Genomic DNA, 15,862 nt, shown 5'->3' with positions numbered 1-15,862 from the left:
TATTCCAGATATAAGCATGTCTATGATGGTCTCATCTGTAAACTGCCAGTGTCGGGTTTTTTTTTTTAAAAAACAACAACAACAACAACCCAGTGACGAATAATAATGATACAAGGCAATTAATATTCTTCCAATGGCTACAGTGTTGATTATCACAAATATGAATAACATGACCTGCACTACAGAGGTTCATTAGAAACGCACAAAAGGGCAAGAATACAATCATAGCAGATTAATGTCATTCTTCCATCAATGTGGCTGTCAGTGTGCTTGAAATATTTTTGCTGCAGCACTGGCCTCTTGAGTTTTGTGAACAGACTCAGGAATAAAGAGGCTGCAGCTCCTATTTACCTTGCAGACCACCCAGTTTAAACCCATAGGGCAGCCTCCCCATACCATTCAGAGAAACACACCCAACCAAAAGTTGGCTACCCCAAGCCACTGTTGCCAAATAATCACAAAGTCCATGAAGGCCAGCAAGATAAGGTTCCTTACTTCTCAATAACCCCCAAATCATTATCTCCTGAGTGTAACACTAAGACTTGTACAGGCTGCAAAACATGGCCAAACTGAAAGCAAAGTTGGCAGGAGGCAATCCCAGGTCATAAGGAAACCCCCCTGATCACAAAAAACCAAGACCCTGAAAGTTCCTGGAAAGCCACTGCAGAGCAAAGTCACAACACAGAAAAAGCAGACAAAGAACAAACCTGACCCTTCTGAAGCCAATATGTTTTAGATTGGTGAATCCAACCACACACACACACACACACACACACACACACCCTTTGAAGGTGAGACCCACCAATTCTAAAGCAGTGCATGAGCTGTCAGCCCTAGGCTGCCATCAGATCTTCAACATGCAACTCCTTCCACCCCCACAAAGGCAGCCAGTGCTGCCACATGGAACAAGTGTTGTTGAAAAGATGAGGCACATACCAATGCCCTTTGGGCCTTCAGTCCCTTTAACATTTCATTTAAGTTCTTCCACACTCTTTAGTCCTCAGTAGCACAAGGCACCCCATTACTTTTCACCAGAAAGACCAAACCAGCCAGTTTCCCTCACATGGTTCTCACAGGCAAACTGCTACTGTGCACACTTATACAAAATACCACTAGGTTGAAGGGGATTGGACAACATTCCTTATAACTCCTGGCCACCCTAAAGCCCCACCAGTTCCAGTATGAGGGCAGGTGACATTAGGGGTGACTTCCCTATTCCTTAGAACTTCCAAGATCCCACCACACTTCTGGGATGGTCTCAGTAGGGCCATGCAGAGCTTGTCTGAGGCTCTGAGCAAGAGTCTTGTTAGAACAAAGTTATAAACTTAAACCAAACAGCAGCTAGTCCCTGGTGGGGGCCTTGGGCAGCTTAGCCTCCCCACCCCCCAATCCTGGGGAATGTGTATCTGCCCCCCTCCCCTGTTCTGCACAGGCCTAAATCTGAGGGATAAACATTGATTGAGGAGCCAACCTTGAGAAGGGCTACTAGCATTTGTAGTCCACAGAAGCTGAACCCCTGGCCTACCTGGCAGCAAATGAGTATGCCAAGTCCTCAGTCCAGGATCAACTAGCATGTACGAAGTCCTGCAGAGATCCTGGATCATCCAAGCTGAAATCCATCAGTATGAGCAGTTAAGCAGCCAAAGCCCCTCAGCTCTGCTGCCCTTTTATAGTTTGCATTCTGATTGCAGCATCTGGGCCTAATGAGGCATGTGACCCTCACCTGTTCCAAGCCTACTCCAGCTGAGGAATCACACACACCTCCTCCCAGAGCTAATGAGCCCCACCTGGCCAGCTAGGGAGCTGGGCTGTGGGCCCTTGCCTGCTTCGGCCTTCTGGAACATCCCTCCTGCTGCTTCCTACGCCTCAGAGCCCACTGTGTTTGTGGAGACAGGGGCCTCCCTGGCTCTGGTGAAGGGTCCAGCTGTTATGGTTCCTGTGCACTGACCTCCCCCCCCCCCGATCCCCTTGCCATCATCAGTCACCCTGTGAGTACTTCCTACACCAACTTTTCCTTCCCCGTCTGCCCCCCCCCCAGCTTGCACCAGTGTGTCACAGTCTCGGATACACTCCTTTCCCTCCTCTTCCTTCTCCCTATTGTCCTGCCAGTTCACGACACCTCATGAGGTGGGTGGAGCAGGCTATTTAAGACTCGGGACTTGTTGGTTGTATGGGGAAAGGTTTTTTGGTGTTACCCCACTTACTTCAAAACATCCCTGCTGTATTTGGGGGCTCTCCTGTTCCTTCTGCTGTGAGGACCCCTAGACACCTGTTGCTAAGTCCTGCACTGATGTACTTATTACGTTATTTATTAAGCTTATTTATACGCTGCCCATCACCTCAACAGAATACAACAGAGGACAAAATATAGCTGATAAACATCACTGTTGCACCCCTGCTCCAGGGAAAAGAATTATATTCAAGGGGGGGGGGGGAAGCCAAGCAGAAATGCAGCCATTTGATTGATTTGGTTTATATATTTCCACAGATGAACAAATGCGGGACGCAAGCTCCAGTCTGGCTGTCGCTTGAGTCTGACTCCCTCCCGCAGCCTGGTGAGAGAAAGCAGCTCACCGCCTGTGCTACCTGGCAGTTCTTTTTTGGAAGCATCAAAGACTGTTGTCTGTTCCGGATACCCATATCGGTCAGACATTGTGGAGAGTTCTTCGTTTATCTCTTGCAACCAACTCAAGGGTGCATGGGATTCTGCGCAGAAGGTGGGTTTCGTACAGTCCATATTTATCACCCAGATTGTATATGCACTTCTCTTCCTATGTGCTCAAAGGTTTTGTTATTGCTCTGCACATCCCAGTGACCTTGCAAGTCAAGCATTGCTCCAAGTAAGATGCAGACAATGTAGCTAATCAATCAGCAACAGCCCAGGGTGTTTCTGAGGAATGGCTCTTATTACTTTGGCAGAATTTAATCTACAGCATGTTACCAAGGTATGCTTAGCTTGGTTACGCTTCCTACGTAACCTTTATTACAGCCTTTTGCGTCCACATTTGGTTTAAAGAGCAAAGCTAACTGGCTGAGCATGTTTATTACTGTTTGTTTGTTTGTTTGTTTACATCACAGAGTGGCATCTAATACTGAAATGATCTATTAGAGATAGAAATGATGATTTGAAACCCCTTGAAAGGATGCAAGGGAGGGAATAAGAAAACAGCTTTTTGGTGACTTTTTGCTTTATAATTACTTTTGTCAAAAATAATCGCCAAACCACCAGAAGAGTTCTAGGCTCTATTCTATATTTCAAAAACAAAAGGAAAGGCAGATAGCAATTCCTCACTCTGTTACACCTTCTGAACTCAGTGTCTTCAAGTGCATATAGATTGCTAGAAATGATTCTCCCTTAAGAGACTCACAGAGGCACAGAACATTATTCCTCTGTATTTGCCTTTGGGACCTGAATCTTATTGTACAAATTGGATCTCATGGATTCAACACAAAGAAGACTAGAGCTATCAGCTTTTCAAAATCCTGTTCCCATACCTTCTGCCGGTCACTAACCATAGCTATTTAGGTGAACTCTTCTGCCATTTTGTCATGTCTTAGTTTGAATGGAAAGGAACACTGAAATATTAATTTGTGATTAGACTTCTGTTTCTCAAAAGACTCCCCATTGCTGCCCTGTATGCGTGGAACTGCTTCCCTGAACACCTGTGTGATGCTAATTCCATTTTTTATCCATAACTCTCCTCAAAATTTTCCTTTTTTTAAATGAAGGTTGTAACACAACCTCCTAATTCTCATTCCCTACTAAAACTAAGCCTAAGTATGTGCAACTGAAATAATTCCAGATTTTGTCAATGTTTACTTCCACCTTTACTTACTTTCTCTTCTTCTGTTGCTTCCCCTGGTTCAGATTTTAGGGTGGGGTTGAACTAATGTGTCACATCAGTGGTAGCCTTTCTACTTGTTCCCCCTCCTTCCCCTCATGCCCCTCCCTAAGATTGGGTCAGTTGTCGTAGTGGTTGAGAGTTGAGAGAACCCCCAGAACAGTGGGGGTAGATGGAGATTATTCCTTTTGGCCAGCTGAAATGCTAGCCCTGTTGAAACAATTGTCTTAGTGCAAAGCTGAATTCCACATCTTCATATATTATAAGCTACTAAATGCAGGGAGATTTCCTCTGGTACTTTGTACAGCATCATGCAGATAGGCAGCACTATATGAAATAATTACACTAACTCCTTGATGTCAATGAAAGATAAGTATATTCACTTGCCAAATGAGAGCTTGTCTGGTGTAATAGTTAGCAAGTTAGTGTATGGACCTAAGACCTGGGAGACTATGGTTCAAATCCCCATTCTACCATGAAGCTTGGGTGCCTTTGGGACAGTCATAGTTTCCCAACCTGACCTACATTACATAGTTGCCCTGAGGATTAAATGCAGAGGGCAGAACTAGTCGTGCCACTTTGAGCATCTGGGGGTGGGGGGATGGGATATAAATGTAATAATTGAAATAAACATTCTTAAATCTCTCCTATTGAAATCAGTGTGACTTAACAGTGGTTGACCTTGGCTGGATTGCACATTTCATAATATGCACACTAACAACAACAACAACAACAACAACAACAATTTCATTATTTATACCCTGCCCATCTGGCTGGGTTCAACAGCAGAAGACAAGAGTGCTATGCATTTTACTGTTTGCACCTGAGTATGGATATATTTGGCACATTCATTGTAAATGGCACACATACTTATGAATGCTGGGCTTTCCCTGAAATATATACAAAACTAGGGACAATCATTTCAAGATGTCCAGTTCTTTTCATATTGCAACAGAAGCTGAGCATTTAAATACACATATGCCTTTCACAATTGGCACGCTACTACATAAATTTTGTATTTGGGAATGGATGAGAACTTTGGAAGTTTTTCAGACCAATGAGTCCAATTAAGCAACAACACAGCTCTAAACACTAGTTTTATCACTTCCTGGGGCCATACTAATCTCATTTTATTTCTTTAGCTGTTGAAGAACCACAATTTAACTATTTTGGTCCCAGAGGAACTGGAGCAGATATCAACTTTCTAGGTAATGTATTAGTGTTAGCATCAAATATGTGTTGTTGTTTTTTATTGGAACAGAATAGCTGGGATCCAAAAGGACATGAAAAATGTTCCACATTCACACCTGTGTTTGTATAGTCCTCTACCACCTGCAGTTGCAGCTTGCCCCATCCCACACCTATTCAGCTGAGCTTCAGCAACACCACTGTTGGAAGGTCAGCTGTGCCCTACCACACCAGTCACTGCTGGTGAAACTAGTCTATATTTTCTAGTACTATCTCAATTATAATGATTTCTTGGCTAAACTATTATCCCACTCAAGTGCATCATGCCCTCTGTTTTTCTTTGTACACAGGGGCACCTCAACTCCCACTTTTACAACCACTTGTCACCCCTGAGCTTTTGGGAGGCCATGTCTACCTCAAATGCACTTTCAGCACTCCAACTTCAGATCCGTCTATAGGTTATGCGGTGGTCTGGTCACGCCTTTCCAAATCCAGAGTGAAAGAACAGCTTCATCATGACACAACGCTGCAGACATTCTCCTATGTGGAGATGGATGGAGTTAATTTCAGATTGGGAGATACGGTAATGCTTTCTTGAAAACAAGGTCAAGCGTTCAGAGGAGCTGAATCTCTCTGCATTTATTTGTTTGTTTGTTTGCTTTTAGCTCTTATTAGCTGTTCTCTTGAATCTGAATTTGGCCTGAATGTAAAAGACAGTCCCCAAGTGGGAGTACATTTTAATATAATGTTATTAAATGCTATTTATCAAGTTTAGAACCCTGAGCGTTCCAATGCATTAGATGAAGTTCACTTATGGTATCCAATTTATTTATTTATTTTGGTTACATATCATAGCATTGCTTCTTTTACAACTTATGCCTAAAAATGTCACTGATTAAGGATATCTGTATCGTGTCATGGCACTGCTGTAATGACAAACAGGTTTGGTCAGTCTGATAAAAAGACTTGCAGCACTAGCCTTACTTTCACAAACCAATCCATGTGTCCAAACCTGGCATTTTCTCATCTTAGCAGCATCATAACTCATCTTCTGGATTTCCCTCATTTTCTCATAAAAAGCAGATGGAAAAGTATTTCAGGGTTAGAGAAAACCCTTAACTCTAGACAAAGAGCAACTTGGTCTGAAATGAATACATGACATAATAATAACAAATAATTTATTATTTGTATCTGACCAGCTTGCCCCAGCCACTCTGGGAAGCTTCCAACATAAATAAAAACACAACGAAACATTTAACCTTAAAAAAGCTTCCCTATACAAGTCTGCTTTCAGATGTTTTCTAAAGTTACTAATCTCCCTGACATCTGATGGGGTGGGGCATTCAATAGGCCCTTGAAGGCTTTTTGAGGACACAACAGTTCTGAAGAATAAAACTCAAAAAAATTAAAATCCTATGTTTTAGATGCAGATAGCAGGGGTGCCAACTTCGAAAAAAGCTGTATGTGTGTGAGCAGGTAAGCCCCACCTGCATAATTAATCACACAATGTGGCACACATACACACACACACACTCCATTTGAATGGCAATGCCCATAAATTGGGTGGGGGCTTGGCCCCTTCCAATATTTGATTGGGGGGCAAAGGGAACTCGACCCCTAGGAGTCGGCTCCTGTGGCATGTAGGCTATCTTTGGTGAAGTGGTCTAAAGCCAGGCAAAGGGCTAGATTGCAGCAAATTAACAACAGTTTACTTTAGCACAAAACAAGAGAAGGCATCAAATAGCCCTTGCAAGGACAAGTAATCCTGATCTTCCATGGCTGCTCTTTTAAAAGGAACACATACACACACACGGTGTGTGTGTCTGATTTGTGGTATGTGAGACCTCATTTGAGGAATTGCTACCGGCTGTTCCTTTTGTTTATGAGACCTCATTTGATGCTCCAAAGTTGTAAACTGACCTTAACACCCATCCAGTTCTCTGCATCTGTATTTTCTGATCGTGATGTAAACTGAGGCATCTGTTGGGTTTAGTGGCAGAATCGACACGTTCTTCTGTCCCTTGGCAGTGCAATCTTCAGGAACCTGCTCTCATCTCCCTATCAACTTATTTTTCTGAAAGCTGCTGCATGGTTGTGAGTCAAAAAGAGAGGAAAAAATGTTAAAGCTCTGCTTCCAGTTGACTGATATCCATCTACGCTACTTTCCACACATTTCAAACTCTCTCAGCGATATCGCTCAAGCATAATACAAAATTTCCTTCAAGATGTTGTTCATATCATAGCTTTTAATAGAGTCATTGAGCTTTACTGGTCCAATGGAGTTTGAGCTTTTATTAGCATCTCTTTAGATGAAATTGCTAAGGCCATTTCTTCATAATGCTTATAAGAGCATTTTCCCATACTTTAGGTCCCAATCAGGCCATTCTGGAAACTGTGTCGGCAGAGAAATGTTTGCAAAACTACTGCAGCTTTAATAAATAAATCTATAATCCACTGCTCCCCCTCCCTCCCGCCTCGTAAACACTCAACATAGCCCATTCCATCTGATTTGAAATTGTAGCAGTTCCTAAGCCCAATTTAGATTATATTGACAGAGGTCATTCCATACCTGGAGGTACAGCCATCTGTAAATTACAGCAGGCACAGTGTGTGCAATGGGTAATGCTAAGGAAGCAGGATGTGCCAAAGAAACTGGCCAGGATTTGCTCTGCACAGCAATTTGAAAGTTCATGCGGTGAGATGGCATACATTTTTTAAAAGGCTTATGCAAAATCACTTTTTTTAAAGTTTGCCAGTGGCAGTGGCCATCTTGCTGATAGGTTACCCTGTTTGCAAATGCAACAGCAATAAAATAAAATAAATTCAGCTCCATATACAAGCTTATAAACTGATTTATCTCTGCATTAAGATTAGAAAGAGAGCCGCTCAGCTTCCACCATGAAAGGAAAAGGAGAAGTTTTCGCTCTAATTACAGCCTTTGACAACAGAACAATAACTCTACATACATTCTTTTTTTAAAAAAAAAAATCACCGCTAATAGGAAGGTTTCTGATGTTTTGGAATGAATTTTCACATTGAGATTCCATATTTCAATAAGCACGGATTTGCTTTGGTTGACAGTTTCATTATGAATAAAAACAAAACACAGAGCAACCCTATCTGAATTAAGCATAATCTCCATTACAAATGTCTTTGACTTTAATGTAATCTTTGTGGATAACTCAGAGAAAAGCTCATTGTGCTGAAAATGCCAAGGAATTTGGTGTGTTTTATGGTCCTTTAGGAAAGAAGTAATATGGAGCACATGTTAGCCTCCTGTTTGAATGCAGGATGATGCAAAGCAGAGGTCTTCACTTGTACACACAGGGCCCGTGGGCCCTGGGAGCCAGACACATGTGATGCTGTGCCTTCACCCAATGATCAAGACCTTCCCAAAAGGCACCATTGCCACCTAGGCCTAGGTGTATCAACACTCACTAGACAACAAAACAAACCCTGAAACTCCACCAGCGGCCAGCAGGGTATCATTGGTGGGTCTGCATTGCTGACCTCGCTTCCTAACACCATGTGTCACTGCCTGTTTCTGAGAGGGGGAAGGCCGAGGCAGCAAGGAGCTCAGCATGGTGTGGGTGCAGAACCAATCTGATGCTCCCACCACTGTACCAGCACCACAGCAAGCCCTCTGCTGCCTTGGCTCCCCGCCCCTCTGTAACTGGCAGTGACACATGGTGTCTGGAAGCCAGGCCAGTAACTCAGCCCTGATCGCACCACTCCATTGGTCATTGCTGAATGAAAGTAAGCTGTGCTTACTAGCATTCTTCATAAGCTGTGCCTGAATTTTCTGCCATTCAGAGCCTCACTTTAGGAATCTATTGCGTGAGAGGTGGATGGATTTTTGTTTTCCACCCAGTGTCACTTTTACATATTTTTATACATAATTCAGTTTCATTTGCATATGAATATGTAGTTCTTTTTTAAAAACAACAACAACAACTTAAAACAGGTATATGAATGTATATTTGCTCCTCTAATATGCATGTAAGTTTTAAATGCACATTTTGATACATTGAAACTTCCAAGAACTTGTGTCGCAACATTCAGAGATGCACAAAACCTGGAAGGAAGGAAAGCCAAGTTGTGATTTGCATGTTAGTCTGAGGGGTGTGGGTCAGGTCGTTTTTGTTTAGAGACTCAGACTGAATTCAACAAGTATAACAAGGCTTCAGCAGGGTTCACCTGGGGATACACAGTGAAATATCTCTCAGAAGCTGGAAAAGTTTTAAGTGGGCGCAAATAAATTTAAATGGGCATAAGCCCCATCAGAAGCACATCAAAACTGGTCATCAGCAAGGCCATCCTCTTCCCTACTTGCTAGTAAAGCACAGGGAAAGAGCCCCATGCATTTGCAGAACTCTCTTTGCAAAACTCTATCTGCCTTTATTATGCCTGCTCAAGTTCCTGGATCTCATTACTGCGTTTAGGCTGAAGATGCCAGTCTCTCTTTTATATTGCAAGTGTTTTAAAAATACTGACAGTAGGATTTTATTTTACTGAAAAGCTTGGGGGGGGGGGAGTACCCAACCACAGAGTAGTCAGTCAATGTTGCATTCATACTGCCTGCAGGGTAACTTTTTCATTCTCCTCCCCCGTCCCTTGAAATGATAAGACGATAAAAGGAGGAAAAAAGTCTCTGATAGCGGAGTTACAGAGTAGAAGCCAATATTCAGCTGGAGGCAAGAAACTCCTAAGGAAAGCTATCTTAATAATTATGTGACAAACTGTCAAGACTGTAGATCAGTGACCAATGCGCATATCTGATTGTGAGAAGTTCACACCTGAGTTGTAGAAGAAGAAGAATTCATCCTCAAAAAGGAAGGAGCTTTGCACATAGTATAATGGGTACAGAATGTGCAGTACTTTTCCAATGCAAATATTATACTGCTCTTCTTGATTCTCCTGGATTGCATTCAAAATCACACACAGTGCAATACAGGTGAGACTAGAGTTTTCAGATTTCCCCTTGGAAGCTTCTTAATATTGAGTCAGATGAATGGCCCACCCAGGTCAGTATTGTTTACACTGACTGGCAGTGATTTTCAAGGTTTTCAGGCAAGAGTCTGTCTCATCCCTATACTCTGGTTTCTCTTCAGATCATATAAATCTTTTGCCTTTTACTAAAAATTCCCATGGCTGTTCCCATGGCTGGAGATGCCAGGGACCTGAGACTTTCTGCATGTAATGCATGTGCCCTACATATATGATTCATCTCCAATGTTTTAAAGGGAACCATGTGGAATTTACAAATTTCTTCCAGGTGTTCGAGAAAACTATAATATGAACAATTTATCCCAGACCTATGCTAGTGAAATAACCAAGTCAGACTAGTGGTAAATCTTAGCTCAGTGTTGTCTCTACAGACTGGGTTCAGCTCATCAGAATTTTGTGCAGGGGTTCCTTCCCAGTCCTACCTGCAGGTGGTGGGGAATGAACCTGGGGCACCCCACCTGCAAAGCAGATTCTGTGCCACTAACCTATGGCTTTCCCCCAAATTTCAGTGGGAACTATGGATTTGGATTGCATATTCATTTTGTAAAGGAGTAAATGCATTAACTTTGGCCACGTCATGAGATGAGAAGACTCCCTGGAAAAGACCCTGATGTTGGGAAAGATTGAGGGCAAAAGGAGAAGGGGACGACAGAGGACGAGATGGTTGGACAGTGTTCTCGAAGCTACCAACATGAGTCTGACCAAACTGTGGGAGGCAGTGGAAGACAGGAGTGCCTGGTGTGCTCTGGTCCATGGGGTCACGAAGAGTCAGACACGACTAAACAACTAAACAACAACAACAGATGTGTTAATGTTTTGCATCCGTTTTTTTTTTAACAAAAATGAAAAGTTCTGGTATAAGGACCACTTCACATTATATAGATTTTTGTTCAAGGTACAGTACTTGCTGGTTTAGCCTTGAAAAAAGAGAAGGAAAAAAGTTTACTAGGGTGAAAGAACCCCATTAAGATAGTAGATGGTGTGTTGCCTCAGTGGAGATAACAATTGTATCGCTACTGTATGAGCAAACATAATTGGCCAGAACTCTTGCACTTTCTGAAAAATAGACCTTGCTGTCCTTTGGACAGTGTTTGTACATTGGGTAAAAGCGAGGAAATGGCTTCTCAAAACCGAAGCTCAACATATGATACAAAAGGCATCTCTTTTAACCTGAACTAGTGCAAAGCCTTGTCCCATGAACACAGCCTAAGAAAGCAGGCAGTGAGTTTCTGTATGGGAGCTTTACTTGGGTTGTTGGATAGAATTTGTATAGTACAATACAAATGCACAGGCCTCCCTCTTTCCTGGTAAATTAGGCTGTGACCCAAAAGCTACGTTAGCTGAACTCAGCAGCTGATCTTCCCTCTGTGAGGTTTTTTTACATTTTTCTTTGAGCAGCAGGCTTCATGTCATACCACAAAATGATTTCACAAGCCCCTCATTTTCTCAGTCTTTTGTCATCTGCTGCCAAGGGATGTTGTCTAAGAAACATATTCCAAAGAGAAGTTAAGCATGTAGAACTAGCTCAACAGTTCCTTTGAGTCTTGCCAGAGTCTCCAGTTCATTGACCCACACCCAATGCACTGCCACTGGGACACAACCTTTCTTTAAATGCCAGGGCTTATCCCACTGGTGACACTTGCATGATCCCACCCAAACTGAGCCCTGCACTATGGTGTCCTTAACATGACAGTTATGCCAATCATATTTATTTTCCTGAAGTTTCAGCTTTGGTAAAAACCAAACAAAATAAAACATAGCCACCACAAAAGCCTGGTGGCCACTTTGCAATGACCTCCCGCCCGCCCCCGGCCACCCTTTTTAAAACCTTAATATGCTAGAAACAGGATTTCAGGCACATTACATTTTTGAAAGTAAAGTGGCAGCTGAAACTATGGCTGTAGAGAGGACTACCTCTCTCCAGGACCTGGACAAGACTCTGCTAAGCATCACTCAACTCTTGTACATACCCCCTTGAAGCCAGCTGTGAAGGTAGGTGCATGCCTGAGGGTTACAATTGTGCTTCTCACAGTAAGCATGCAACATTTGAAGGACAGATATGTGTGTCATCAGAGCCCTGTTTGAACAAGTTAACAGTTTAGAATAGAAACAAGGGAACATGCCCAATCCTTGCCTCCCATGTCCCTGGCCACGTTGCCTGGTCTTCAGACCATGTGATTAGCACAAAGGTCTCTAAAGGGTTTTTGAAAGCATTTTCAGCTCCATTTGCATAGAAGTTTTCTCACAAGTGAAAACCCTGGCTTGCGCTGATGGATGTTGAAGGCAAGACTTACATGTGTGTCCCTGGAACATGAATGCCTGATTAACCATTTCAGAAAGATAAAAATTGCCCCTGTGTTTTGAGAGGCATACCTGCCATTAATGTTTTTTTAAAATGTATTTACGCCTGAAAATTGTGGTGTAGAACAAATACAGCTGCAGAAATCACTACACAATCACCACAAATCAGCTTTAATGTTCTGCTGCTTAATAACCAGATGCCGTAGTTCCAGCTAGCATTATTTCTGAACATCAAAACTACCTGATCCAAGCCCTCCATACTTGCCTACCCAGAGTGAGTTTTAATTGCTACAGAAGGCACCTGTGGATATCTGTTAGTACATGGAATTTTCCATTTCAAGATATGGGAGGATGGCTGTCCCCCATGTGTTCCCCGCTTGGTGAATGCATTGGCTTTGCAGCCAGCAAAGGGAAAGGCAAAACAGCAAAACCAGTCTTCATAGGGTGGAATATCTCAGCCAAACCTTTATAACACCTTCAATCACTCTTCATAAGCTCTTAATTTAAAACAAACAAAAAAAAGTTGTAAAATGAACAATTTATTTATTGCAGGTCTTTTGCACTGTCACAGCTTTTAGGTGGGACTCTCCTGATCAACAGTCTTTCCCTGAAGAAAGCGATGGATTCTATGCTGGGATTAAGGTAACAGCAAAAGACCTAATTTAACAAACTTCTCTAGCATATCCTCAATGGAGATTTCTATATTAACCACCTTGCTCCGCAAGACAACACACTGTAAAATTGGCTTTGGTGATTATAAACAGTGTACTTCTTAGGTGCCCAAGGAGAAAATGTCTCCAAAAATTGCCTGCCATTCTATCAATCATTCTATCAGACTTTCTAAAGGCACTAACAGCTACAGCATCTAGGTGCCGGGAAATATATTGTGAAAGCGTTTCATGTTCATTCACCTTCCGAGAGGTGATTATATGCAACCTTAAGTAGATAGGCACAGTTCTGCAAATTCAGAGTGATTTGGTCATAATGCCTGAGCAGTTGCGGTTGTCTCTCACACAATGTGAAATAAAAGTTGGGACGACTTTAAATGGACAGCTTTTGCGAAGACTGGCATTTAGTGTCTGCATCCTTTGAATGCTGCACTCTCCCATTCACAAAACTCTGGGGGCAACCCCCCATTATGTTAATGGAGAATTTCAGCAGACTAAAACATTTTGTGACCTTGGCTGGCCATTCAGTAGCAGATATTTCATAAAAGAGCCTTTCTTTCCCCCGTTGTTAGCTTTTTCTGGAAAGCAATATAAATAACTGGCAAAAAAATGTCATTCCATTAAGGAGGCTGTAGTACAGATTAGTTTTCAAAACCTGAGCCTATAAAAACAAGGACCTGCATGCTAAGTCTGCCATTATTATTTATGGGACAATACATTATTTATGGGGCAGACTTCACTTTGATTCATACCTAATGCCTTTGATGGGAGACCTAACAGTACAATCCCCATCTTTGGGTAATGTGGCATCTCTTTCTTTCGAAAAGTCATATGACGTGATAGACTGCAGAAACCACAGAGATACAGACTCCAGAGCAGGGTGAGAGGTGCATCTACCTTGCTCTCAATATCTCCCTAGCCCATGTCCCTTCCACAGGCTACAATTCTCTCTGGTCCCATTCTGTTCTCCCCTCAAGTGCTTTTGTTTGTCTGGCATAACTCCTTGAACTGTGCTAATGCCTCTTGCTTGCCGGGAGGGTGGATGGAGAGAGATGTGCGTAGAAACCTATAACTTCATGTGGCTGGAATGTAGCCTATTTGTTGAACAAAGGTTAAAGTCACATTCAATACTCTGACCACTTTTGTATCTGTCTCCACCCACTGCTGGCTTGCAGTCCTCAGATGGTTCTCTGAGAGGGAAGGAATCCCCTGGGCCAAAAGAAACCAAAACAAGACAAAATCTGCCCTTGCTCCAGAAACTAGAATACAGGGACCGTGTCTTCTTTTCCACTGCATTGTTAAAAATTATTATTATTTTGCTTTGGCAGCAAACCTGGGAGAAGACAGAATCTATCTGTTTCCCCTCCATTATCATTCTGTCATTTCACTTAGGGTTAGACAGAATGGTAAAATTTGATGGGCTCTGCAGAACCGCCCCCCTTTCTTTAGGGGGGCGTTGTATGTGGCACAATCATTTCCAGTTATAGGTTGTCCATCTTTATCTTCAGATGCATAAGTAACTACTGCATGGCACTTGTTTATATGTAACCATCAGGGAAGGGAACAGGTAGCAAGCGTAAATTGTGCATCTTGTATTCTCTAACAGGAAAGCCACCAGAGCCATTTCATTGTGAAAATGATAGTGATGTCATGATAATGTAAACCAGTTATGTACTGTTTTTCATTTGGAACAAAATGAGGAAACTGTTAAGAAATGAGGGAACTCAGGCTGGGGGCAGAGGGAGTGACTCCGTATTAGAGCATATAAGGTAAAGGTAAAGGGACCCCTGACCATTAGATCCAGTCGTGTCCGACTCTGGGGTTGTGGTGCTCATCTCGCTTTACTGGCCGAGGGAGCCGGCGTACAGCTTCCGGGTCATGTGGCCAGCATGACAAAGCTGCTTCTGGCAAACCAGAGCAGCACACGGAAATGCCATTTACCTTACCGCTGGAGCGGTACCTATTTATCTAATTGCACTTTTGACGTGCTTTCGAACTGCTATGTGGGCAGGAGCTGGGACTGAGCAACGGGAGCTCACCCCGTTGCGGGGATTCAACCCGCCGACCTTCTGATCAGCAGGCCCTAGGCTCTGTGGTTTAACCCACAGTGCCACCCGCGTCCCATTAGAGCATATACTCGGTTTCTATAACAGCTGTTCTTCTGTCTCCAAGGTGATGCCCTCAAGGTACTGTTGGACTACAACACCCATCAGCCCCAAGCAGTATGGCCCATGTTCAGGGATAATGGGAGTTGGAGTCCAAAATATCTGGAAGGCACCAGATTGGGGAAGGCTGATCTATAAGGTTTCTGTTTCAACCCCTAGCATCTCCAACTGGACATTCGAAAGTAGCAGGTACTGGGGTGGGGGAACCCTACCTTAAGCCCCAGAGAGCTTCTGCCAGCAGTGTAGCCAATACTAAACAAGATGGAGAAACAAATGGCAAAACTCTGCACACTCAACCCTACCATTAGGTTGAGTGAGAGAGCTGCTTAAGGCTGTACGTAGCTGCTTGAGGGTCAGGATTAGTAGGGAAATGTTGAAAGATAGAGATGTGTGTCTTGTCTGCCTCTGTGCTGTCTACGCAAGGCAGCCATGGAGTGCAATGGAGGCTGCTGTCCTACTGCTAGTAATGAAATAAGATTCAGCTATCTGCCCAGCTGGCTCTTGCACATGGAACGGGGAGGTGTCATCTTGCCTTTCACTTCAGGCAACAAAATGTCTCAGGTTGGTCCTGGACTCGGCATAAAGTATATGTATTACCATAAATTAGTCCCCCTTTACCTTACACATAGAAAGCAGAGTAATGTGCAAGCCATATGACCAGCTAATTATCCTAATATACAGCCCAGCACAT

General features: G+C 43.1%; 1 protein-coding gene across 1 annotated transcript in view; it reads left to right on the top strand.

Moving 5' to 3' along the window:
• Positions 1-2,495: 2,495 nt before the first annotated feature.
• Positions 2,496-15,862, top strand: part of LOC117046728 (von Willebrand factor D and EGF domain-containing protein-like) — a 165,346-nt gene continuing 151,979 nt past the window's right edge. Inside the window, 4 exon segments of the mRNA XM_033149089.1 lie at positions 2,496-2,717; positions 4,985-5,050; positions 5,381-5,613; positions 12,891-12,980. Of these exon segments, the coding sequence (XP_033004980.1) occupies positions 2,699-2,717; positions 4,985-5,050; positions 5,381-5,613; positions 12,891-12,980 (408 nt within the window). The 5' untranslated portion in view covers positions 2,496-2,698.

This window comes from Lacerta agilis, chromosome 1, assembly GCF_009819535.1.
Source record: "Lacerta agilis isolate rLacAgi1 chromosome 1, rLacAgi1.pri, whole genome shotgun sequence".
In the NCBI taxonomy this organism is placed as follows: Eukaryota; Metazoa; Chordata; class Lepidosauria; order Squamata; family Lacertidae; genus Lacerta; species Lacerta agilis.
Note: the sequence above shows the minus strand (reverse complement) of the source record. Positions and strands in the feature narration are given on the sequence as shown.